Source organism: Oryctolagus cuniculus, chromosome 7, assembly GCF_964237555.1.
Source record: "Oryctolagus cuniculus chromosome 7, mOryCun1.1, whole genome shotgun sequence".
Lineage (NCBI taxonomy): Eukaryota > Metazoa > Chordata > Mammalia > Lagomorpha > Leporidae > Oryctolagus > Oryctolagus cuniculus.
In genome coordinates this window covers 151,253,406-151,275,242 of record NC_091438.1, presented here as the reverse complement: position 1 = coordinate 151,275,242, position 21,837 = coordinate 151,253,406, and the positions used below count along the sequence as shown (strand labels likewise).

Sequence of the window (21,837 nt, the reverse complement as noted above, 5' to 3'; positions counted from 1 at the left end):
GGGGGCGGAGCGCCACGGAAGTAAGGGAGCGAGGGCAAGAGCGCGGCGCGGACGCTGGATCTCCAGGGACCGTCTGCCAAGTGCGCGGCCCCGGCGGGGCGGCGGCGCCAGGTCAGCTGACCCAGAGCGCGAGCTGAACCCGGAGGCCGGGTCCCGCGGCCGGCGCTAGCGAGGTGAGGCGCGGCGGGCGCTGGCGGCAAGGCTTGGGGCAGGGGGTCGCGACTCCCGGGGCTTCCCTGCCACACCTTCCACCACCAGCCCCTGCAAGGTCCCGGGCTCCCGTCCCCTGCCGGGGGCGCCAAGTGCCGGGGCGAGGCCCCGGGCCGGGATTGGTGGCCCTCGGGGGCCCATGTCCCCGTCGCTCCCCAACCTGAGGGCGACCAGCGCAGCTTCTCGGGCGTCTGGGCCGGGGTTTGGGTGCGGGTCCGGGTTCGCCTTGGCCTTGTTTTTCCCGGGCCCTGCCGGCGAGGGGCCCCGGCGCCGCTGTCCCCATGGCTGCCCTGTCATTATCCCTCCCGACTGGCGGCCCGCGCGCGTCCTGAGTCACCGGCTGGGCGTCGTGGCCGCTGACCCGGGGACCTGGACAGGGCGCACCCCGAAGCGGCGACGCTGACCGCCCCGCCCTCTGCCCGGGCCTGCAGGGGGGCCCCGGTTTGCCCAGCCCCGCGTGCTGTGGCCCCCTAGTGTGTGGGGCTGTGGTCCGGCGGGCGCCGGGTCTCGTGCATTCAGCGCCCTGGAAGCTGCTGTGCGCCGGGGTGGCCGGGGTCCTGCGGGGTCCTGCGGGGTCCTGCGGGGTCCTGCGGGGTCCTGCGGGGTCAGCGGCAGGAGCAGAGTGACCGCCACGGCGGCGGGGGGGGGTGTGTGCTGAGCAGCACCCACGTAATCCCCTGGCCTGGGCTGTGTCCTTTAACACTGCAGACAGCTTAAGAGATGAGTGCTTAAACCTCCCCCCCCCCCCCGTGCCCCCCCCCCCCCATTAGAACTCTGAAGTGGGTCCTTGCTAGTCTAGCCCAGGAGGCTCCACGTGATTGTCCCCTCCACCCGGGGCCCTTCCCGCTCACAACCTTTCCTCTTCCTCCCCCCCCTTCCCCTTTGCTGTCCTCCCTGCTTTCTCTTCCCTCCTCCTCCCCACCCCCCTCCTTTCCTGGACCTGGGCTGGGTGGCTGAGCGGGGAGGACCCTGGCCTCTGGGCAGGTGTGTGGTGTGTAGTCCAGCTGGCTTTTGCAAAGCCTGTTTGGTAGGGGTGTGGTTTAGGACCTGGGCGGAGCCTCACGCTCGGGCCCTGGGGGTGGGAGGGGGAGATGGACGGGCCTAGGGAGGGAGGCAGCTTGTGCAAAGGCCTGGGGCGGGAGGCCGTGGGTAAGGCTGAGCTGGCGGCTGTTGGGGCCTTGCCTCAAGGACTTTGGACTTGCCCCTGTAGACGGAGGTGGATACTTGGTCTGATTTGGTGGGGGGCACTTTCTTCACTTAGCTGGGGTCTGGGAGAGGAGGTTGGGTGAGGTGGGAGATGCTGCCTCTTAGCACCAGAGCTGCCTAACCCTGGTCTCCCAGAGCCGTGGCCAGGTGCACGGCCCCTGAGTTATTTTCCAATTTAATTTATTTTGAAAGGCAGAGAGTTACAGAGAGAGAAAGAGGGAGAGACACAGAGAGAGGTCTTCCATCTGCTGCTTCACTCCCTAGATGGCCACAATGACTGGGGTCGGGCCAGGCTGAAGCCAGGAGCCAGGAGCTTCTTCCAGGTCTCTCATGTAGGTGCAGGGGCCCAAGGACTTGGACCATCCTCTGCTGCTTTCCTGGGCACATTAACGCAGGCAGCTGGATCGGAAGGGAAGCAGCGTCCCCGGTGCTACAGGTGGCGGCTTAACCTGCTACAGCACAGCGCTGGCCCCGAATTTTGAGCAGGTGCCTCCAAGGGAGACTGCAGGGCACCCCTAGAGTTGCCTTTGCCGTCCCTGCAGGAGGACCTGAAGTCCTGTTGCGACCCCACTCATCTGTTTGCTCGGTGCTGCTTGCGCAGGAGCTGGGAACCCCGCCTGGCTTCCAGCGACAGGCACTTTGCGCGGTGGCCTTTAAAGGAAGGCGCCTGCTGTTAGAGCTCCGCTCTGCCTCCGAGTGTCCTGAGCGTGCGCTGCACGGAGGCTCCGTCCGAGGTCAGGGGACAGTGTCATGGGCCCTGTAAACCAAAGTGCTTTCCTCATGACCCCCACCCCCGTCCCCACCAATAACACACTAGGATGTGTCCACCCTAGCCTGGTGAAGACCGAGTGAGACCCAGGCCCGAGGGTGGTTGAGATCCTGGACTCTCATTCTGGAAACAGTCACTGCGCCTGTAGTCAGGCACCTGCCGAGGGCCGCTTGTGCGTGTAGAGCGTGACCGCTGCCTGATGGACAGGATCAGGCAGGGTAATTCACTTGCCCTCGGCCGCTCGGTTTCATCTGTACAGCGGGACGGCATTCCCTGCTTGGCCAGGGAGCGGTGAGGATGACGTGGAATGACGTGTGATGAACTGTGCTGACATTGGAGGAGGGAGGGCAGGGGGGCTGGGAACCAACGAACTTTACCTGAAACACCTCTGGCCCGGTTCTCCCCTGGGCTTTGTGTTAACTTGGAGTGGCCTCGTATGGCCATCACGTAAAGGCTTCCTGTGTCAGCTCGGCTGCTGGTCATCAGCCTGGGGTCCCCCTGTGCCGGGTGCCAGGCGGACAGTGACCTGGGGCGCCCTTGCCCCCAGCTCTGTCCGTGGCTGAGAGTCTGGCTTCCTGAGCAGAGGAGCTGGCTTGCATCATTGGCACTGCTGCTGCTTCCTGCTCCCTGTGAGCTCGGCGGCTCCCCAGGCGTGTCCCAGCTGGGGGCGACGGAGGCTGGAGAGAGCCCCGGCCTGGGGAGGAAGTCCCTCTTGGCTCAGTGTAAAAAGGAGAAGCCGGGTAGCCAGCCCACAGGAGGTTCACCCACGGGAGGCTCTGGGACTCGGTCCTGGCGTTGAGTCCTTGGCTTCCTGGCCGCTGGCCCTGGCAGATCACTCATGGTCCTCCCAAGGCCAGGGGTGGGGCACAGAGCTGGCAGGGGCCCAGCAGTCTGTGCTGGGCTTGTCACCGTGGAGGTGGCTCCAGCCAGCCGGCACTTTCTGTGCCTTTTCTAGGGTCATCACACAGGCAGTGACTGCTCTACCCTTGTTCCGGGGACCCTGGTTCGGGCAACTGGTGGTACCGTCCCTGCAGCCCCTGCAGGCAGCCATCCTGCAGCTTTGTTAGTAGTGAGGAGCTGGGGCCACTGGGGGCCCCTTGCTGGCAGCATCCCGCACGCCACGTGATCTCCTGGGAAGACATGGGCTGGAGCACCTTGAACTTGAATCCCAGCCAGCGGTGCCTCCCTGCCCTATCTCACCGATGTGCAGGTGGCCCTACTTTATTATTGTTTTTAAGATTCATTTTTATCTATTTGAAATGCAGAGTGACACTGAGAGAGGAACTTCCATCCCCTGGTTCATTCCCCAAATGGCCGCAATGGCTGGGCCGGGCCAGGCCAAAGCCGGGAGCCTAGAACTCCATCCTGGTCCCTTACATGGGTGGCAGGGGCCTGAGGACTTGGGCCATCTTCCAGTGCCTTCCTGGGTGTGTATATGAGCAGGGAGCTGGATTGGAAGCAGAGCAGCCGGGACTCACACCCCAGCACTCCGACACGCGGTGCTGGCGTTGCAAGTGGTGGCTTAACCCGCTGTGTGAGAGATCCTGGACTTAGGCCTGGCCTCCGCAGAGCGGCGTAGCATCATTACAGAAGAACCGGAAGCAATCTGGGTGTGCCGGGGTTCTAACAAAAGGCAGCACTGGGGACTCCATGCTGCGCTCTCTCTGAACTCATTAACCTGCACCGCAACAGCGTGAGGGAGGCAGTGTTCTTGCCCCCATTGTACAGGCGAGAGAGCTGAGGCACGAGGAGGCCGAGCGCCTGCTGAGGCCATGGCGTCACAGGCAGTGAGGCTGGGATCTGGAGGCGCTGCCCCGACGGCAGATCCCCGCTCCTGTGCGCTGTGTGGTCGCCGTGCCGTGTTTCCGCCTGTGAGCCTGCCGGCTGCCCGTGTGCCCGTGGGCGAGCACCAAGGCCCGGGCCGGGCTGTCCGAGGCTGAAGCCGCCCTCTCTTCCTTCCTGCAGAGCCCTCCTCTCTGCTCGCCCCCCGGGCTGGGGGCGCCCGGTCCGCAGCCATGGTCTGGAGGAAGCTGACCTCTGGCAACTTCTCCAGCTGCCCCAACGGCTCCCGCCAGTGGATCTGGGACGTGTTCGGCGAGTGTGCCTACGACGGCTGGGACGAGGCCAGCGTGGGCCTGGGCCTGATCTCCATCCTCTGCTTCTCAGCCTCCACCTTCCCGTGAGTAGCACCGGGCAGCCGTGCCAGGCAGGGCTGCACGGTGGGTGGGGGCGGGAGCTCCAAGCACTGCTGGGAGGGCCCACCTGGCTGGCCTTGGGCCTCTGCAGAGCCCGTGTCCGCCCCACCCTCCCTGACGTGTGGTGGGGGGCAGTGCCTGCCAGGCACGGCCTCTGTCCTCTAGGCATGGGCAGTGTGGCAGCGGAGACAGTGGTGGCAGTGGGCGCGGCCTTGTGTGGCCACTGCTGCCGTCAGGATACAAGGACACACTGTGTAATGGCCTGGTGGTCTGGGGCGGCCATACTCAGCCCCGCTCCCACCTGGGCAAGTCATTTCACTGCTCTGTGCCTCAGTTTCCCCACCTGTAAAATGGGAATATTGTTCCCCATTGTTGCTCTGAGAATAACACAGGGGAGCATATGCCAAGGCTCAACTCAGAGGCTTTGCACTTGTGTGCACGGTCTGAAGCTGTTGGTGGTGCTGGCTTTTTTCTTTCTTTCTTTTTTTTTGTTTTAAAAGATTGGTTATCTATTTGAGAGGAGAGTTATCATCAGAGAGAGAGAGAGACAGAGAGAGGGGTCTTCCATCCACTGATTCACTCCCTAAATGGCCACAATGGCTGGAGCTGGGCTGATCTGAAGTCAGGAGCCAGGAGCCTCTTCCAAGACTTCCACACGCGTGCAGGAGCCCAAGGACTTGGGCCATCTTCTACTGCTTTCCCAGGCCATGGCAGAGAGCTGGTTCGGAAGTGGAGCAGCTGGGACTTGAACTGGCGCCCATATGGGATGCGAGCACTGCAGGCGGAGGCTTCACCTCCGACACCGCCGCGCCGGCCCCAGTGCTGCTGGTCCTGCTGCTTCCTCGTGTGCAGCATGGGGGAGAGGCTGCTGCCCTGGGCGGAGGCAGGCGGGCTTGGTCGTGAAGGAGCTGGGGCAGGCATCCGGCCGAGTGGTTAAGCGATGGCTCTGTCCTGCGTCCGGATGCCTGGGTTCGGTGCCCGCCTCTGGCTCCCGACTCCAGCTCCCTGCTAATGCAGACGTAGGAGGCAGCAGAGATGGCTCAGGTGACTGGGTCCCTGCCAGCACGTGGGAGGCCCGGATGGAGTCCTCAGCTCCTGGCTTCGGGCCCCCTCGCTGTGGCAGGATCTGGGGAGTGAACCAGGGGATGGAAGATCTGTCTGTCTCTGTCTCTCTGCCTTTCAAATAAGATGAAAAAATAAATAATAAAAATGTAAACACACAGGCCGCGAAGGGTGTGTAACCCGTGAGCTGTCCTGCGTGGCTCAGGTGAAGAGAAGGCTTTTGTCGGAAGCGGGCCGGTTTCACAGCGTCACCGGGGGCAGCCACGCGCTGCAGTGAGCCCAGTTCAGTGCCCAACTCCATGGTTCTGGTGTCTACAGGCTGTGTAACTAGCGCCACAGTTTATTTTTTGAAGATTATTGATTTGAAAGAGTTACAGAAGAGAGAGAGAGAGAGAGAGCGAGCGAGTTCTTGCATCCGCTGGTTCACTCCCCAAATGGCTGCAATGGCCAGGGCTGGGCCAGATTGAAGCCAGGAGCTTCTTCCAGGTCTCGCCCATGGGTGCTGCCTTCCCAGGTGCGTTAGCAGGGAGCTGGATTGGAAGTGGAGCGGCTGGGACTCCAAGTGGTGCTCTGATATGGGTTGCTGGCGCTGCAGGTGTAGCCTAGGCTGCTGGGCCACACTGCTGCGCCCCCGCTATCTTTGAAAAAAAGCTACTTATTTTATTTGAAGGCAGAGAGAGAGAGAGAGAGAGAGAGACTGATTTCTCATCTACTGGTTTACTTCCCAAATACCTGCAAATGTGGGGCTGGGCCAGGCCGAAGCCAGGAACCCTCAGCTGCAACCTGGTCTCCCACCTGGTGGCAGGGACCGCAGCACTTGAGCTGTCACCCGCTGCTGCCCAGGCTGTGTGTTAGCAGGAAGCTGGAATCGAGAGTGGAGCTGGGAATTGAACCCAGGCCCTCCGGCGTGGGGTGCGCCTGTCCCAAGTGGGGTCCTAGCCACGCACCAGATGCCCACCCCTCTTTTCGCTTTCTGCGTCATATCCTTTGAAGTGGAGGAGTTTTAAATTTTGGTGATGTCCAGTTTATCCACCTTTTCTTTTATACTTATTTTTTGTGTGTCATAGCTAAGAAACCGTAGCCTAATTCAAGTACCAGAAATTTCCCCTTTTAGGAGTTTTGTGGCTGGGCCTCTGACATTTAGATGTTTAATCCGTAGCACGTAGGGGCCTGATCACATTGTTCTGCTGTGAATAGCTTGTTGTCCCAGTGCCACGTGTAGAAGAAAGATTGTGCCTTCCCCACTGAATTGGCCCAGCGTCCCGTCTGGGCATGGCAGGGAGGGGCGGAGAGGGAGGCTGGAGGAGGGAGGCTGTCCTGGGGACCGTGGTGGGTGGATTGGAGGTGCCCCCAGGAGGCAGGTGGACAGGGCTGGGGGACTGCCGGAGCCATGGAGAGACTCCCTGTCGTGGGCAGGATGAGAACTTCCAGATCTCTCCAAGGAGCTGGCTGAGGCGTCCGCTTCCGGTCGGGGTCTGGCTGGTGGACCACAGGAGCACCGGAAGCCTGGGAGAGAGCCGGAGTGGCGGCTGGAAGGGTGGCAGCTGTCCCCCTGCTCTCGGGGACCTGGCCTCTCCTGGATGGGACAGAGAGTGGTGTGGGCGTGGCTGAGAAGCACTGCCCTGCCCTCCCGGGCCTCTCGGGCCTCTCGGGTGTTGAATGTTACGGAGAAGGAGGAAGGAGATGCGGCAGAGCCCACGTGGACGCGGTCCCGGGAGGAACCGGCGCTTCCTGAAACTGAAGATGATGAGGAGGGGTCGGCGGAGCAGGGCTGTGGGAGGGGCTGGCAGGCCGGGCGGGGCGAGGACTTTCCTGCTGAGCCCCGGAGGTGCCCATGGGTTTGGAAGATTGGGGTTTTAGGACGATCCCTGAGAGGGAGAGGGGAACGAGGCTGGGTTAACAGAGGGAGAGGGGGCGTGGGGGCCTGGCGTGGGAACCAGGGCCAGTGTCCGGCTCCCTCTGTTGCTGGTGTGTGGGTGATGGGTGAGATAAGGCAATATTTAGTTTCTATCTACATTTTAAAAATTATTTATTTGGGGGGTGTGGGGAGAGAGCATGAGTGTGCGCTCCTGTCTGGTGGTTTGTGCTCCCAACGCCCACAACAGCCAGGCCTTGGCCTGCTGTGCTGCCCCCACCCCCTCCATTCGAGAAAGCAGCCAGGGTCTCTGGGAAGTGGCGCCAAGCACAGACCTGACTCCAAACCTCCAAACCTTGCCGTGCAAGCCCAGAGCAGGTTCAAGTCCCGGCTGCTGCACTTCCCATCCAGCTCCCTGCTGGCGCACCTGGGAAGGCTGCAGCTGGTGGCGCCCAGACTTGGATCCCTGCCACCCACACGGGAGACCTGGCTGGAGCCCCTGGCTCTTGGCTTCAGCCTGGCCCAGCCCCAGCTGCTGTGGCCATTTCTGGAGTGAAGCAGCGGATGGAAGATTCTCTGAGATTTTCTCTCTTTCTTTTTTATTTATTTATTTATTTATTTGACAGATAGAGTTAGACAGTGAGAGAGAGAGAGACAGAGAGAAAGGTCTTCCTTCCATTGGTTCACCTCCCAAATGGTCGCTACGGCTGGAGTTACGCCAATCCGAAGCCAGGAGCCAGGTGCTTCTCCTGGTCTCCCATGGGGTGCAGGGCCCAAGCACCTGGGCCATCCTCCACTGCACTCCTGGGCCACAGCAGAGAGCTGGCCTGGAAGAGGAGCAGCCGGGACCAGAACCCAGTGCTCATATGGGACGCCGGCACCGCAGGCGGGGGATTAACCATGTGAGCCACGGCACCGGCCCCCCTGAGATTTTCTCTCTCTGCCTTTCAAATAACTGTTTAAAAGAAAAAAACAAAGCCCAAAATTTAAAAAAGAAGGCATTCTCCTGATAAGAGTCCTCCCAAGGACAAAGCGGGCCCTGAGAGCCAGCTGCAGGACGGGTGGGCTCTAGCCTTCCCTCCACTGTCCACCCACCGGCCCTGCTGGCTGCCCTGTGGCCCATGTCTGGCAGCTGTGTGGCCCCGGGCCTCTGAGCACACGCAGCTCCTCTTCCACAGCCAGTTCATCAAGGCCTGCAAGACCGGCAACATGGACCAGGCCCTGTCCCTGTGGTTCCTCCTGGGCTGGATCGGCGGAGACTCCTGCAACCTCATCGGCTCCTTCCTCGCCGACCAGCTGCCCCTGCAGGTGCGCTGGCCCCGGGTGGGGCGGGCTGCCCAGGCCGGCAGGAGGAAGGCCCGGCCTGTCATTCCCTCTGCCTCTGCCCGCCGAGCTGTGCGACAGTGGGCAGTCACATCAAGCCACAAGCCCGCTGGGGTCTGCCCCTGGGCTGCCGTGACCTTGAGCGCGCATTCCAGGTGTCCGGCTCTGAGAAAGGAGGTTTCCCGTGGGAGGCCTGGCTGGCGTCGCTCCCCTGCACTGTGTGCCCACGGGGGCTAGCGGGAAGCCTTCACGGCTCCCAGGCCGGCCCTGAGCCCCTGCGTGGCCGTGGCCCTTTGCTCGCCTGGGTCTCATTCTGCTCAGTGGGAACGGGGGTCCCCTCCTTCAGGGCAGGGTCCCCGGCTGGGGCGTGGGCCGGAGCCTGGGCCACAGCCAGCGCTGGACCCGCTGCCCTTGCAGACCTACACAGCCGTGTATTACGTCTCGGCGGACCTGGTGATGCTGACGCTGTACTTCTACTACAAGTTCAAGAAACGCCCGCCTCGGTGTGAGTATGGCGGCCGCTCTGTGCCAGCACTCGGCTGGCAGCCAGAGGGCCTGGAGCCGGGACGACGCGGGCTCCCCGCTGCTGGGCGATGAAGCCGACCTCGGCAAGGCCTTGTCTGCGAGGCTGAGCCTTTGTTGGCCAAGGTGGAGGCTGCAGGGCACTGGGCGCACCTGACGGGGCGGGGTTCTGCTAGTGCTCGGCCTGCAGGCCTGGCGGGGGCTCCTGCCTCCTCCTCCGCGTGCAGCCGTGCGTGCGGGCTGGGGAGGTGAGGCGAGGGCATCCTCTCCCAGCCCGGCTGCCTCTGCCCTCCAGGGTTCCGCAGGGGCACTAGGCCCGGTCAGCTGGGGGGTTTTCTGCTGTTGGTGACCCCGCTGTCCCCCCGGTTCGCCTCCCACCCTAGGAGAGGTGTTCTGTTTGACACCCTCCAGCCCAGAGAGGCTCGGTCACCGGTGTGAGGTCACACAGCACTGAGGGTCAGGGCCAGGGTTCCGCTGCCACTCAGACCCCAACCCCGCCCCCCCGCCCCGTGTCCAGTGTCTGTGCCCATCAATTCCGTGCTGCTCTTCGTCATGGGGACGGTGTGTGCTGTGCCGCTGCTGAGCAGTGCTGGGCCCGTGGCCGCCCGGCCGGAGGTCTTCCAGGGACGGACACTGCTGTCTCTGGAGCCAGGCAATAAGGTGAGGTGAGGGGCGTGGGGCTAGAATGGGGTGGGGGTCCGGAATGCCTGGGGGCCGGGTGGGCTGCAGGCTCACCGCACCCCCCCCCCCCGCCCCCGCCAGCCCTTCACCCGGCAGGAGGTCGTCGGCTTCGTCATCGGCTCCGTCTCCAGCGTGCTCTATCTGCTCTCCCGGCTGCCCCAGATCCGCACCAACGTGAGCCGGGGGTGGGCCCTCCGGGTGGAGAGTGGGTGGGAGTCTCAGGTCCGGGCCGCACTCCGCCTGGGCTTGGGCAAGGTGATCCCACTCTCCGAGCCTCCGTCGTGCCCCCAGCACCCGGGCCTGCAGGTGCCTGTGAGACCTGCGTGTGTCGCAGGGAGGGCAGAGGTCAGGCAGAGGAGGCGGTGGGGACTGGGGTGGGGAGGCAGCTGGGCCTGAGAGACTGCAAGGCCGGAGAGTGGGCGCAGCAGTGTGGCCTCAGCGGGCGGGCTCCAGGAGAGGAAGAGGAGGAGGGCCGGGTGGGGCTGGTCCCAGGCCAGGCTGGCCTCGCCACACCGTGATGGGCCAGCACGACCCCTCCCCCCGCCGCGCCCCCAGTTCCTGCGGAAGTCCACCGAGGGGATCTCCTACTCCCTGTTCGCCTTGGTGATGCTGGGGAACACGCTGTACGGGACGAGCGTGCTGCTCAAGAACCCCGAGGTGGGCCAGAGCGAGGGCAGCTACCTGCTGCACCACCTGCCCTGGCTCGTGGGCAGCCTCGGGGTGCTGCTGTTGGACACCGTGGTATCCTTCGCGGGCGCAGGGCGGCACGGGCGGGGGCTCTGCCTGCGGCCGCTGCGGGGTCACTACCCCTCCCTCCTTCCCTCCCTCGTTGACTCAAGAGCGCACGCTTCTCGTGTGCCGGCCATGCAGCCAGGCCGTGGACCCACTGAGCAGGAGCGGACCGGCCCTCGTCCAGGGAAGCCTGTGGCTCCGTGGGGAGGCGGAGCGGGCACACGGGATACCAGATCACGCCACCGCCGTGGCCCCGTTGCTGCCGAGAGCGCCGGGCGGTCTGCCTGCACGGTCAGCAGAGGTCTCCACAAGTCTTGTTTAAACTGAGCCTGAAGAAGTTAGGCAAAGGCGAGGGAAGACTGCTCTAGGCACAGCCTATGCAAAGGCCCTGGGGAACGCAGGAACCAGCCCGGGAAGCTGTGGGAATGAGAGCTGCAACGTGATGACAACGCCAGTTACGGTCGCTTCCCAGCCGCGCGACACAGGGCAGCTGTCGACCTCTGGTTGACCGGGGCTGTCTCATGCAGGTGATGGGGGCAGAAGTCTGAGTACCTGGAGGCACACACCCGAGACGGCCCTCAGCCAGTGCTCAGCGAGGGTTCACTAAACAAGTCTCTCTCTAAGATTTATCTGAGAGGCAGAGAGAGAGAGAGAGAGAGAGACAGAGAGAGAGAGAGAGTCAGTCTTCCATCTTCTGGTTTACTCCCCAGATGCCACAACAGCCAGAGCTGGGTCCACCCGAAGCCAGGAGCCAGGAGCTTCCTTGGGGTCTCCCACACAGGTGCAGGGGCCCGAGCACTCGGGCCCTCTACTGCTTTCCCAGGCCGTAGCAGAGAGCGGGATCGGAAGCAGAGCAGCCGGGACTCGAACCGGCGCCCACCTGGGATGCTGGTGCCGCAGGGAGAGGCTTAGCCCACGGTGCCAGGAGTCTTGGGAGAAATTCACCGAGCTGCCCTTGTCTCAGCGTTTGCTGGGTGTGCGCACAGGAAGTCGGAGCTCTAAGCGCTAGCCCAGGGGAAGCCACGGAGCTTGTAGAGTGGACAGACGAGGGCCGGGGAGGCTGCCGGGGGAGGCAGCCTGACCCGGGGTCTGGCTAGGGCTTGAGGAGCCCGGCAGACATCCGGTGTGGAAGGCACAGTGAGAACAGAGGTCGGCGGGCCCCAGTGACCCTTCCCACCCACCGAGGGGGCGAGGGAGGGAGGGTGGAGGGAGGTCCCTCTGGGGGAGCCCCAGGCCCCCCCGCCTGCCAGGTTTGGCCTTAACCTGGGCCCTCAGATCTCCGTCCAGTTCCTGCTGTACAGAAACCACGCTGCCGCCGCCTCCGCCACCACCACCGCCACCGCCGCGGAGCGCGAGCCCCTGCTCCCTAGCTGAGCAGCCCCCGGCTGAGCCCGGGATGAGGGAGCCCTCCGCGTGCCACGCCCAGGCAGGGAGGCGGAGCCCGCCACGTGCCACGCCCAGGCAGGGAGGCGGAGCCCTCCACGTGCCACGCCCAGGCAGGGAGGGGTGTGGGCACTGCTGCTGTCCCGTGGCCCAGCTGCCCCTCCACCGAGCCCCGGCCTCCCAGGGCGAAGGCTGCCGTCCCTGGGAGCCTTGGGGGCGGGGCTGCCCTCACACCCACCTACCTCATGGTGCCTGAGCGCCCCCTGGGGGCCCCTGGCTGGCCTCTCAGTCCCTGGGTGCGCGGGCCCGGCTGCCTGGGAGCCGCTAGGGGGCGTCCTGTCTGTAGGCTGCTCTGGGCCGCTGGGGGCGTCCCGTCGAGGTGTCTGTAGACTGCTGCTCTGGGCCGGCTCCGTGGCAGGCCCCACCCTGGGTGCTGGGGACGCAGCGGCACGAGGGGGCTGGGGTGGGGGCAGCTGCTGCTCGGTGTTCAGCAAGAGCAGGGCAGTCAAGGTCCACCCTTGGTCCTGCATCTGGGTGCCCGTTACCTCATCTGTGAAATGGGGTGACGGTACCGCAGCGTCAGACGACCTGAAAACGGCCCCGGGGTCCCGTCAGGCCCGCAGGGTCTAGTGGTCTGGCCCTGCCAAGAGAACCGCAGACAGGGCTCGGAATCCAATAAATCAATAGCAGCTACCTTCTAAGTTCAGTTCGTACAGCCCGCGGAGGATGTTCTAAATATCCAAATGGCCCTTGGCAGAAAAAAAGATTCCCCACCCCACAGAGGCGCAGCCACCGGGGCTGAGCTCCAAAGCTGAAGAGACAACCAGGGAGACCTTCCTGGAGAAGGTGGCGGCCAGCAGGATGGGTGGGACCTACAGGGGGAGGGGGCAGCGGGGGCAGGGCTCGGCCCTGAACTGTTCTTGGGCCCCAACAGACTGCCTGCTGCAGGCGGGGGCCAGGGCCTTCCTGGGAACTCCCTCGCGGGCAGGAGGGCCCTGCGGGGCACAAAGCTGAGAGCAGTGAGGGGTGGTGGAGCGGGTGGGGCAGCTCCCAGCCCCCTGCCTACCTGGCTTTGGCCGGGGCTGGCCAGGGTTCATCTTCCAGCCTTTATAGGGTTTGCAGGTTATGGGCAGGGGGACGCCAGGTTCCCCACACGCTAGCCAGCGTGGAGGAAGCTCGCAGGAGGAAGAGAGCTCGGCCGCTGTGACCGGCCGGAGTGCATCTTCACGGGCCCGGCTGGGGTCACTGCACCGAGGCGGCAGGCTGGCACTACTCCACAGTGCCCGCCCCACCGCACAGGGCAGAGGTCGGCCGGGGATCGGGAGACAGGGTTCTGGGAGCTGGGTCCAGCGGAAGCCAGGGAGGACCCCAGAGGTAGGTGGGCAGTGAAAGGGGCCGGGGAGACAGAGCCCCGGATTGTGCCATCTGCCAGCAGTGCTCTGGCCCCATGGTGCCTGCTGGGCTCCCACAGAGCCCCCCGCCCCCAGGCTGCCTCCCATTCTGCTACCTGGCATCCAGGGGCACCTGCGAGGTGGGGGACGAGCTGCCCACCCCAGGAGCGCATCGCCTGCAGCCCACAGACCACAGGCCACTCCACCCCCACCCCACTGCTCTGCCATGTACTCAGCCTCTCCCTCCATATCTTGGAATGCTCTAGGGGCCCTGCCAGCCAGCATGCCTGGGAGTGTGTAGGGCAGGGACTGGCCAGGCCACGGCTCCCCACTCACTCCCTCCCATCCAGCAAACCCAGTATCAGAGCCCCAGTCACTAGCATCCAAACTAGCAGTGGTGGCTCCTGCAGAAGATTCCAGAAGACAGAGCAAGATCCAGCCTGGCACAGCACAGCTGCGACTTCCAGGTTTCACGTATGACTTCTGGCCACCTGACAAAGGTGAGCGACAGGCCCTCGGCACAGTGCGGTGCACAGCGGTGACCAGAGCGAGGCCAGCATCGCAGCGTCTCAGTCGCCCATCTGTTCCGCTTGTGTGGCAAGAGCTGCTGGAACCCCCCAGGGTGGAGAGGACGCGAGTGCAGGGCTCTGTGGTTCCAGCTCCCGTGTGCTGTGCTGTGTTGCACTCGGGGTGGGGGTAGGGTCTTGTGGGCAGCAGGCGAGGACCTTCTGGCCTGGGGTTTGTGGGGGGGGAGAAAGGCCCATCCTGTAGCTCTGCGGGTTCCCCAAGCCCACAGCCTGCTTCCTCCCACTCTCCCACTTGAAAGGGGCGTGCCGGCACCTGGCTGGGGAGGCACGGGGGTGCCCAAGGACCGGCCTGCGCAGGCGCTCCACAGCCGCCCCGCGTTTCCCTACCAGGCTGGTCTGGAAGGCGGGGCGCAAGGAGGCCCAGGGCTCCGGAACCCACTCCCCGGCAAGCCCCGCACCTGCTCAGCGGCCGGGGCGTCTCCACCGTGGAGTCAGCCCTCCCCCTCCCGGCTGAGGCCACGCGGGCCTTCGAGGGAGGCGTGCGAGAAAGAAGACGGCAGACCCAGTGCTAACTGCGTCCCAGTTTCTTTTTATTTAATTTTTTTGTTCTTTTTTTCCTTTTTTTAAGTATGGAGGCTCAAGTATAAGATGTAGATATTTTTTGTTAAGCTTTACAAAAAAACAAAATAAAACAAAAAACTCCTTTTGCATTCCGTAAAAATTGACAGAAAAGCACCTGGCCAGAAGAGCAGCCCCGCCCCCACCCCGCGGCCTCCGAGGGACAGGGGCAAGCCTGCACAGGACGGCTGAGCCCCTCTCCTTCCGCCCAGGGCTGGCCCCTGTCCCCCGCCCCCCGCCCAAGCAACTCCCAAACGCACTGGAGTCGCACCTCCAGGTTTCCTTCTGTCTCTCACACACCACAGTTATTTCATAAAATTTTTTTGTTTTACATTTTTTACACCAATGTAACAAAAAGGGGGAGGGGAGGGGCTGACGGACAGCGTCTTTATGCCTAAGGGGGGGGCGGGCGGGGCGGACCGGGCCCTCGCGGGCTCTATGCAGACACCAGAGTTCTGACAGCGGAACGGTGGGAAGCAGGCCTCGGAGCCGGAGCAGGGCGGTGACTGGGCTTTATTGGGGAGATGGCGCTGTGCGGTCGAGGATGCGCGTTGTTAGGGGCCTGTCGGGGAGGGAGGGGCCGGGGACAGGGAGCAGAAAACGAGTTTTCTAGGAAAGGAACCTAAAGAGTGCGCGGCGTGTCCGGCTAGCGCGGAGCAGGGGCTTAGCTCTGCTGCTTTCTCTTCAAAGCCTCCACCAGGTCGTTCTTAAGCGCTTCTTGTTTAGATTTGTCTGCAAAAGTCTGCACAGACCTGCAAGGGAGACAAGGCGTCAACAGCGGGCCGAGTGGCAGGAGCACGGGGCCGTGGGGCTCGCGCCTCCCCGACGTGGCCGGCAAGGTGCTGGGGTGTGGGCTCGGGCACCCCTCTCCCAGGTCAGCACAGGCCCAGCCTGGGGACCGGGAGCCTGGGATTTGCTGCAGGGGGCGCGGCTCAGGGGAAGCCAACAGGGACAGTTGCTCGTGTCTGCCAGGCTGACCATGACCGCAGCTAGCGGAACCCAATGGTGGCCTCCAGGCTTCCAGGCACAACGTAGCAAGGACCCCGCTTCCAATCAGCTGCTGGGACTAGGAGGGGCCCAGGAGGAGGCTCGGCCCCGGCCCTGCGGAGAACAGGGGGCAGGGGCTGCCGCCTGGCGAGTGTTCCGGAAACCAGCGGCTGCACGGTGGCGCATGCTGGGTTCACGGCCCGTGAGCAGCTGTCAGCTTGGCCCGGAAAAAACCTTGCCAGGATTCCAAATGCGGCAGAGGAAAGGGTGGCCTGGGCCCCCGCTGGCGAACCCCAGGCTTGCGGGGTGGGGTGGGGTTAAAGGGACTGGGAACGCTGCAGTTCGTGGGCGTCACCCACCTGAGTGCTCTCCCCCACACGCATCCCAGATGAGCAACTGGAGCTTGGAGAAACGCCCCCGGCACGGCCCTGACCTGTCACACGCACTGGACAGACGGCCGGCCAGGCGCAAAGTGGCTGGCTAACTTTCTCAGTGCAGGGGCCGCTGGGCGCCACGCTGGGCTGGCCGTGCGGTGAGAGCCTCAGGTCTGACGTCAGACCCACGCAAACCATGGAAAGGAAGGGTCAGGTGTCCCCGCCACGTGTGCGTGCTGGGGAGAGCAGAGCGAAGCAGGGCCCAGGAGACTGGATTTTGGGGACCGAGTCCTGGAGACGCCAGAGTGGGCACAGACAGGACTCGAGCCGTCAGCACAGGCCGAGGAGCGCCCGTGGGAAACGCCAGCTGAGGCAGATTTTGCCCCGAGTTCTGCAGCGGCCAAAGGCAGGGTGGTGGCTCCCAGGCGCCCAGTCGTGGGCAGTGCTCTGCGGGCCTCACTGAGCTCACGTCGGAGGGCGTGACCAGAGAGCAGCGGCTCCCTCGCCCGGCACAGCTGGCTCTCCTGGGGAGACAGGACGCGGCGCTGGGTCCTGCCAGCCCCGCCCCGCAAGGACCAAGCCCAGAGTCAGAACCAGGTTAGAGCTGTGGACGTGAGCTTGGAGCAGCTGGAGGCCGAAGGAGCAGGGCCGTCACTGGGAGGGTCACGGCCGCACTCCACATAGGAAGACCACGGCCCCTGCTGGCTGCCCGAGCGCCGCAAGGCGAGGCTGGCGGCTGAGACGCCCTGGCCGTGAGATCCCGCAACCGTGCAAGGGCGGCAGCCCCGGCTGCTTAGTAAGCACCGCCACCCCCAGACTTCCCAGCAGCTCTTCTGGGCTGGGCCTCGGGCCTCGGACCCTGTGCCTGGGGGCTCGGCGGCCCTGCTGGCTGGGTCACCAAACGCCTCATTCTAACAGCCCCCGCCCTCCGCAAGAGCGCCGAGCGCCCTCATCCGTCCGTGTCTGTCACAGGCTCCAGCTCCGCCATCGGCACGGCCCCGGCACAGGCTCCAGCTCCGCCATCGGCACGGCCCCGGCACAGGCTCCAGCTCCGCCATCGGCACGGCCCCGGCACCAGGCCGCTCCAGCAGCAGCCGGTCTGGAGCAGCAGCATCTGGTCAGGGGCACGACGGCTCCCCCCACGCTTGTCCTGAGCCTCGGAGAGTGGGGTCCCCCGAGCCAGCTGCCTCAGTCCCTGTGCCACGGGGCAGGGTGTGTGTGGCTGCGGGGGAGATCCTAAGGCCACCCCGAGGCATGTGGGGAGCAGAGGGCAGCTGTGCGTGCACACAGCGGCCTCCGACAGAGCCCGCGTTAGTTCCCTGGCCTGGGCTCCTTCTGGAGCCAAAGCTGAAACCACCCGTCTCCCCGGGACCTCGCTCAGTGCACAGCACACACCACACACGTGAACGTGTCCGTTACGCGGGCCAAGGCAACATGTTATACGGCCGCCCAGCAGCCAAGAGCGCACGGGGGTTAGTGGAGGTTTAACTGGGCGCGCAGGGCCCGGCGGTTGGTGAGTGCTGTTTAGTGGGCAGCTGTCACGCCTGGCAGGCAGGGTACCTGGATCGGCTCAATTATCAGGCTGGATGTAGATCTGGCGCTGGGTCAGCACTTGGGAAAGCTCCCTCTGCAGCTGCTTAAACTTTTGGTTGTCAGGGATAGCGTCAATAGATCTACAGAGAGCGTTCAGAGGTGAGAAGCAGGCAGGGCGTGGGGGCTGGGTGCACCCGGAGGCTGCCAGCCCGAGACGGTGACTGCGTGGCGTCCCCGCTGCCGGTGAGCGCAGGCACCACCGCCGCTGGAGGAGAGGGTTGGCGGGGTGGGAGAGGGTCTGGTCGGAGGCGGAGGGCCCGACGCTGGGGTCTCTGGGCTCTGGCCCAGGAAGTCAGGATGAGAAGGGCCAAGGGGAACCAGAGGGCAGCTGGCTGGAACCTGTGTCCCAGACAGACCCACCGTGGGCGGCTCCGCAGTGGCTCAGCTGGCCTGGGACCACTGGATAGGGACAAGGGGGGTGGCCAGCAACGGCACAGCAGAGCCCTTGGCCACACACGGTGGAGAACACGTCAGACCTCAGCATCTCACCCCCCGTGCAGCCCCCTGCCTCCTGGACCCGGTGGGGAACAGGGCTCGGAGGAGACGCAGCCTCTGGGCTGCAAGGCCAGCTCGCTGCACTGACAGCCACCTCTCATGCCCCCATGCAGGCTCTGCCTCCTGCTCAGTCCTCTACGGACCCCAAGGACCCGAGCAGGGTGGGAGGGGCAGGTGAGGACCTCGGCTCTGGCTCTGTCCGCCCAGAGCTCAGTGGTCTCTCGCCCTCGCAGGGCCTAAGGGGGCTGCGCAGCTGGGGACGGAGTGGAGGCAGCCCGAGGGGCGGGCGCAGGAGCTCCGTCCCACGTGGAGTCGGCTGTGAGGGCGTTCAGAGCACGAAGGCCGCCCAGGGCTTCCCTTCCAACACCTGCGGGGCATCTCGGCCCCCAGCTCCCTCTTACAACGAGGAGGCCGAAGCCCGAGCCCGCGGAGCTGTGAGCGCGCAGGCCCTCCTGGTTCTGGAGTGTGAGTTCTGGGTACGTTACCTCAGCCCGTTGACGATGTCCTTCGTTTTCCCAAAGTAGATCTCATTCAGCGTACTTCGGATTTTATTTTCCATGTCCTGGGAAGGGAGTCAGTCACCATGGAGGCAACCAAGGAGCCAGGGCCGCCCTGGCCCAGCCCAGCCTCTCTCCCTACGGGGACACAGCCAGGGCCAAGCCCCTGGCTGCAAGGCCGCCCCTGCCCTCTGTGCTCTGAGTGTGTCCCCGACCTCAGGCCTGGTGGCCAGGTCCCAGCGTTCCTTGGAGCTGGTCAGAACCACACCATCCCTCAGCCCTCCCGCCGATACGGCGAGCAGTCCTGAGACCCCTCCTCCCAGAGGGAGGAAGCCTGCGGCACTGGCGCGGGAGCCCCTCCAGCCCTTGAATGCTCCAGGGGTCTACCCACTCGATCGGCGCGGAGCCAAGGGCTGGGCAGTCACCCCGGGAGCACGTCTCGCAGGCGTGGGGGAGATGCCAGGAGGCCAAGGCAAACACAAGCTGTGCGCCGCCGGCGAAGCGGCTCCCAGCCTCCCTGGAGACGGCCCAGGCTGCGGGGAACACAGGAGCCCGGAGCCCGCGGGGCCCACTCACCTCTACCAGGCGCCCGATGTTGGCTATGTGTGGGGAGCAGTCACTCACAGTCTCATCTTTCTCCATCTGCGAAAGACAGAACATTCCCCCGGTCAGAGCCAGAGCCCTGGGCGCGGCGGCGTGGCCCCCACCTCTAGCAGAGCCCGCTGCTAGAGCTGCTGCAGGTGTGAGGCTGCTTTCCCAGCAGGGGAGCCGAGGCACAGAGGGACAGAGTTCAGATTATAAACGCTCCGTCCGCTCCGTCCGCAAAGGCCCTGAGCCCTGGGTTCCAGTGCTGCTGCTCCCCTGGGGGGAGCTGTCTTCCCCGGAGACAGCACCGGCACAGCACCTGCGCCGGCGGCTGTGGGTGGTGGAGGCCTTGCTGGGGGTGACAGCCCCGGTCCACCGGAGTCCGAGCTTGAAGTGATTTGCCCAGGCTCACACAGGCGGCAGTGGCAGACCGAGGCCAAACCCTCTGTGGCTTCAGAGGCTGCAGGGAGGCCAAGCCGGTGTCCGGCGGCCTCTTCCCAAGCCAGGCAGCCTCGGTCATGGCTCAGTCATCGGAGCTTCGAGGGGAAGAGGCAGGCGGGGAGGTGGCTGTCCCCGCGTCCCCCAGCCCGGACGAGGCTCTGGACTCTTGCAGGGCAGGTTTTCCTGCAACATCTCCCAGTCCCTGCAGACACGGACGCTGCACTCAGTGACCGAGGAACGGGAGTGAGAGGGAGGGAAGCGGCAGACGCCTGGCGTGGGTGTGTTCAGAGGCTAAGGGCTCTGCCGCCTGCCGCCGCTGTCCCCTGCCCTCCCATCGGGGAGAATGACTTTCAGGCCAGGAGAGGCAGACCCGAGCTGCGGACACGAACGTGCGAGCCGTTGCCTTCAACTGCCTGGGCTTCCAACTACCAACCAAGGAGCCCAGGACAGCGCGCCTCAGGGACGCGCGGACACTAGAGGGCGACAGCGGCCAGTCCCCCTTTGCAGGAGGGAGAGGAGAGGGGAGTCAAAACCGCTGTTGACAGGACAACCACCTGGCGGCGAATCTTATACCAGGCCCGGGGCCGGCAAGGACTCACTGAGCGCAGTGTCCCCCGCGTCCTTCTACTGTGATGGGGACACCGGGCTGGAGGGCAGCCACTCACCTGGGGCCAGGACGCCAGCCCTGCGGCTGCAGCCGAGTTGCGGGCAGGGCACTGTGGCCCGGTGGCCTCGCGGCCGTTCCCGTGGGGCGTGAGGGGAGGCACAGCTGGGCATGAGGTGGTTGGGGGTTACAAAAGAACTCGAAATGTGGGTTTGGGACAGGCCCTGACGACAGCAGCTCCCACGTCAGCCGCCTGACTCCACTTGAGCCTTGGCAGCGAGGCCCGAGGGGAGGGTCCGCCTAGCTCACAGCCCCGGCCCTCCAGAGGGGAGGGTCCGCCCAGCTCACGCCCCGGCCCACCCGAGGGGAGGGTCCGCCCGGCTCTCGGCCCGGCCCACCCGAGGGGAGGGTCCGCCCAGCTCTCGGCCCCGGCCCACCAAAGGAGAGGGTCCGCCCAGCTCACGGCCCCGGCCCACCCGAGGGGAGGGTCCGCCCAGCTCACAGCCCCAGCCCACCCGAGGGGAGGGTCCGCCCGGCTCACAGCCCCGGCCCATTCCAGCACCTTTGCTCTCCCTACTCCTTAGGCCACTGACACCCACCACTTAGTCTGCTCAGAGGTTAACCTCACTGAGTGCAGAATGCAGAACCCCGGTGTGCAAACAGCTCCCGTGGAAGGACGTGTGAGTTTCAGATCACTTCGAGCAGGCCGAGGAGGAGCTGTGGCAGCGCCGGCAGCTTCTGTGCAACCTCAGTGGTCAGGTGCTCAACTATTCCTCGTGCCCCGTCAGTGACAGAGACCGCAGCCGCGAGGTTCCAGCCTCGTGCAGGCAGCCACAGCGCCCTCTGCAGGGCTGGACTGGTCTGTGAGAGCCACAGACGAGCTCGAGTTCATCCACGGCTGAGGTTGGAACATCGTGACCCCAGGAGACGGCCAACAGCGGGGGTGTTCACGCCCGGTGCAGGTGTGGACGCAGGCGAGCTGGGCACGCCATGCAGGCTGCTGTCCCCAGAGGGACGCTGCCGACGGCAGAGGTGTGACCGATGGGTGGGAGAACATCACACGTGACAGGCACTGGTTGTACAGCAGTGAGCTGCTCTCTGGAGAAATGAAGGCCCCAGTTCCCAGGCCCTTCCAGAGGCACTAAGTCTGCGGCACCACGGGCTGTCCCGTGGGAGAGGGTGCGATGCCGCAGCGCGCTCTCTGGCCCCTAGCAGGAGTCCGGGACACGCTGGCAGGCGACCTGGGGCGTCTCGGTCCCGAGACAGCAGTGGTGCCGGCTCCTTCCCTCCAGCCCGGAACAAACTCCACCCCGGCAGAAGGGCAGCGCTGGCCGGAACTTCCTCCTCCTGTTGCCGAGACACCTGGCTGGCGCGTGAAGGGGCTCACCCAGCCACTGCTGCACAGCATCAGCCGCGGCTGTGCGTCCTCTCTGCACACGTGGGAATGGGCCCGGTGCCCAGACCGCCCTGCTGGGGGTGAGGGTGGGGTCTCATCCAAATGATTTCCTTCCAGCCCATCAGCCTCCACGCAGAACACAGACTCCCGGGTACCCCGGGGGAGGGCCAGGGCTCGGAGCTCGCTCAAGACTTTTTTTTTTGAATTCCAGAGACAGGGAAAGCATCTCACAGCCCAATTGGTGGTTCACGTCCTGAATGTGCCCAGTGGCCAGGGAGGGGCCAGAACCCCATCTGGGTCTGTCATGGGGGTGGCAGGAACCCATGCATTTGAGCGACCCCTGCTGTGTATCCAGGAAGCTGGAGTCGGGAGCTGGGCCAGGGCCTGAGCC

General features: G+C 64.7%; 2 protein-coding genes across 6 annotated transcripts in view; one reads left to right on the top strand and one right to left on the bottom strand.

The window, feature by feature from the left end:
• SLC66A1 (solute carrier family 66 member 1) lies at window positions 1–12,631 on the top strand. 2 transcript variants are annotated; one of them, XM_070079214.1, is made up of 8 exons: window positions 1–173; window positions 4,151–4,364; window positions 8,476–8,605; window positions 9,038–9,125; window positions 9,660–9,802; window positions 9,905–9,997; window positions 10,379–10,564; window positions 11,831–12,631. In XM_070079214.1, the coding sequence occupies exons 2-8, from the start codon at window positions 4,201–4,203 to the stop codon at window positions 11,927–11,929; spliced, it is 903 nt and encodes a 300-aa protein (XP_069935315.1). In that variant the 5' UTR covers window positions 1–173; window positions 4,151–4,200; the 3' UTR covers window positions 11,930–12,631. The 2 variants fall into 2 exon arrangements, with proteins under 2 accessions (XP_069935315.1, XP_069935316.1); XM_070079215.1 differs by lacking the exon at window positions 1–173 and having other exon boundaries at window positions 4,231–4,364; window positions 8,480–8,605.
• A 1,794-nt stretch (window positions 12,632–14,425) lies between these two features.
• CAPZB (capping actin protein of muscle Z-line subunit beta) overlaps window positions 14,426–21,837 on the bottom strand; it is a 119,775-nt gene continuing 112,363 nt past the window's right edge. For 2 of the 4 annotated variants that reach the window (XM_051858035.2, XM_051858034.2), the window contains exons 7-10: window positions 18,997–19,062; window positions 18,409–18,485; window positions 17,396–17,508; window positions 14,426–15,226 (exon numbers count right to left, since the gene is read on the bottom strand). In XM_051858035.2, the coding sequence (XP_051713995.2) occupies window positions 17,406–17,508; window positions 18,409–18,485; window positions 18,997–19,062 (246 nt within the window). In that variant the 3' untranslated portion in view covers window positions 14,426–15,226; window positions 17,396–17,405. The remainder of the gene's footprint in view (window positions 15,227–17,395; window positions 17,509–18,408; window positions 18,486–18,996; window positions 19,063–21,837) is intronic. The other 2 variants (XM_070079213.1, XM_017346515.3) reach the window with 1 other exon arrangement.

Coding starts and splice junctions, on each gene's coding strand:
- SLC66A1 (XM_070079214.1), top strand. CDS start 4,201: ATGGTCTGGAGGAAGCTGACCTCTGGCAACTTCTCCAGCTGCCCCAAC. Junction 8,606..9,037: donor CCGACCAGCTGCCCCTGCAG/GTGCGCTGGCCC, acceptor CTGCCCTTGCAG/ACCTACACAGCCGTGTATTA. Junction 9,803..9,904: donor CTCTGGAGCCAGGCAATAAG/GTGAGGTGAGGG, acceptor CGCCCCCGCCAG/CCCTTCACCCGGCAGGAGGT.